Source organism: Haliaeetus leucocephalus, unplaced genomic scaffold (genome assembly GCF_000737465.1).
Source record: "Haliaeetus leucocephalus isolate CR32 unplaced genomic scaffold, Haliaeetus_leucocephalus-4.0 Scaffold646, whole genome shotgun sequence".
Taxonomy (NCBI): Eukaryota; Metazoa; Chordata; class Aves; order Accipitriformes; family Accipitridae; genus Haliaeetus; species Haliaeetus leucocephalus.
The window spans coordinates 773,029-774,109 of record NW_010973082.1 but is presented as its reverse complement, the minus strand read 5'-3'; the positions used below and the strand labels follow the sequence as shown (position 1 = coordinate 774,109).

At 72.8% G+C, this 1,081-nt stretch overlaps 1 protein-coding gene across 1 annotated transcript in view; it reads right to left on the bottom strand.

Annotated features, from left to right (window-relative positions):
* Positions 1-1,081, bottom strand: part of BAHCC1 (BAH domain and coiled-coil containing 1) — a gene marked incomplete at its 5' end in the record, with an annotated part of 22,914 nt that extends 21,833 nt beyond the window's left edge. Inside the window, one exon of the mRNA XM_010578720.1 lies at positions 955-1,081. Within this exon, the coding sequence (XP_010577022.1) occupies positions 955-1,081 (127 nt within the window). The remainder of the gene's footprint in view (positions 1-954) is intronic.

Here is a 1,081-nt window from a genome sequence, read left to right as displayed (position 1 = left end):
CACCCCCCCGCGCCGGCCCGGCCGTGCCCCCCGCCCTAATCCACGCACTAATTGTAATCCCATTAAAGCAGATATAATTTTATTAGTATTCACAGCTCATCAAGGCGGCGACAATAACCGGCGCTGCCGCCGTGCCGCGGCGAGAAAACCGCCTGCGCCGGCGGGAAGCGGGGGGCCCCGGGCAGCGCCGTGCCGAGCCGGCAGGCTGCTCGCCGGATCCGGCCCTGCTCCCGCTTCGGCTCCGTCCCGGAGCTCGGTGGCAGCAGACGGGCTTCCCGCTGCCTGCGCCCCGCTGGCCGCCCCTGCGCCCTCGAAGCCCCCCTCCCCAGGCCACGCACCCCGCTTTAGGCACCCTGCGCCCCGCTTTAACCTGCACGGCCACAGCCGAGCGGCCTCCGCGCACGCCGCCGCAGACAAAGCCGAGCGAGCGGGCGGCGCGCGCCGCGGATGCCGGCGCGGTGGCCGAATCCGGCAAGCCCCATCCCGGTGCCGGCACGGTTGGCCGTGCCGTGCTCGGCCGCGCGCCGCGCTTTGTCCGTCTCCGGCAGGACACCAGCTGCAGAGGCGAACGTGCACCCTGCAAACCCCTTCTCACCCTGACACTTCGGCGCTTTATATAGAGCCGGGGTTTGCTGACCTTTCCCCACCGCCGCTGCCGCACCACGGCACCGCCGCGCCAGCCCCGCGCATAACGGCCTCCTTGTTCGCCCAGAAAACGCTTCCTTGTTCAGGCACCGGGATCTCGCCGGGCCGGCCCGGGGGTCGCGCTCCTCCCGCGCCGGCAGAACGGGCGAGCGGGGAAATGCCCCCCGTGTACGTCAGCCCCCACCCCCAAATCCACCGGGCGCAGTGACAGCGGGATCAGCACAAAGGGGAGGCCGAGCCCCCGGTGTCGTGCCGGACCCCCGCGCCCCTCCCGGCCCCCCGCACCGCGGCCGCCCCGGCCCCTCTGACCTGTGTGCGTGGCCATGGAGATGGGCGCGGGGAAGTACTTGGTGGGCTGGAAGTGTCCAGGGGGCTGCACGGCACCGTGCGCCGAACCCGCCACGCGCCCCGCGCCGTGCCGGTGGCCGAGGCCGCC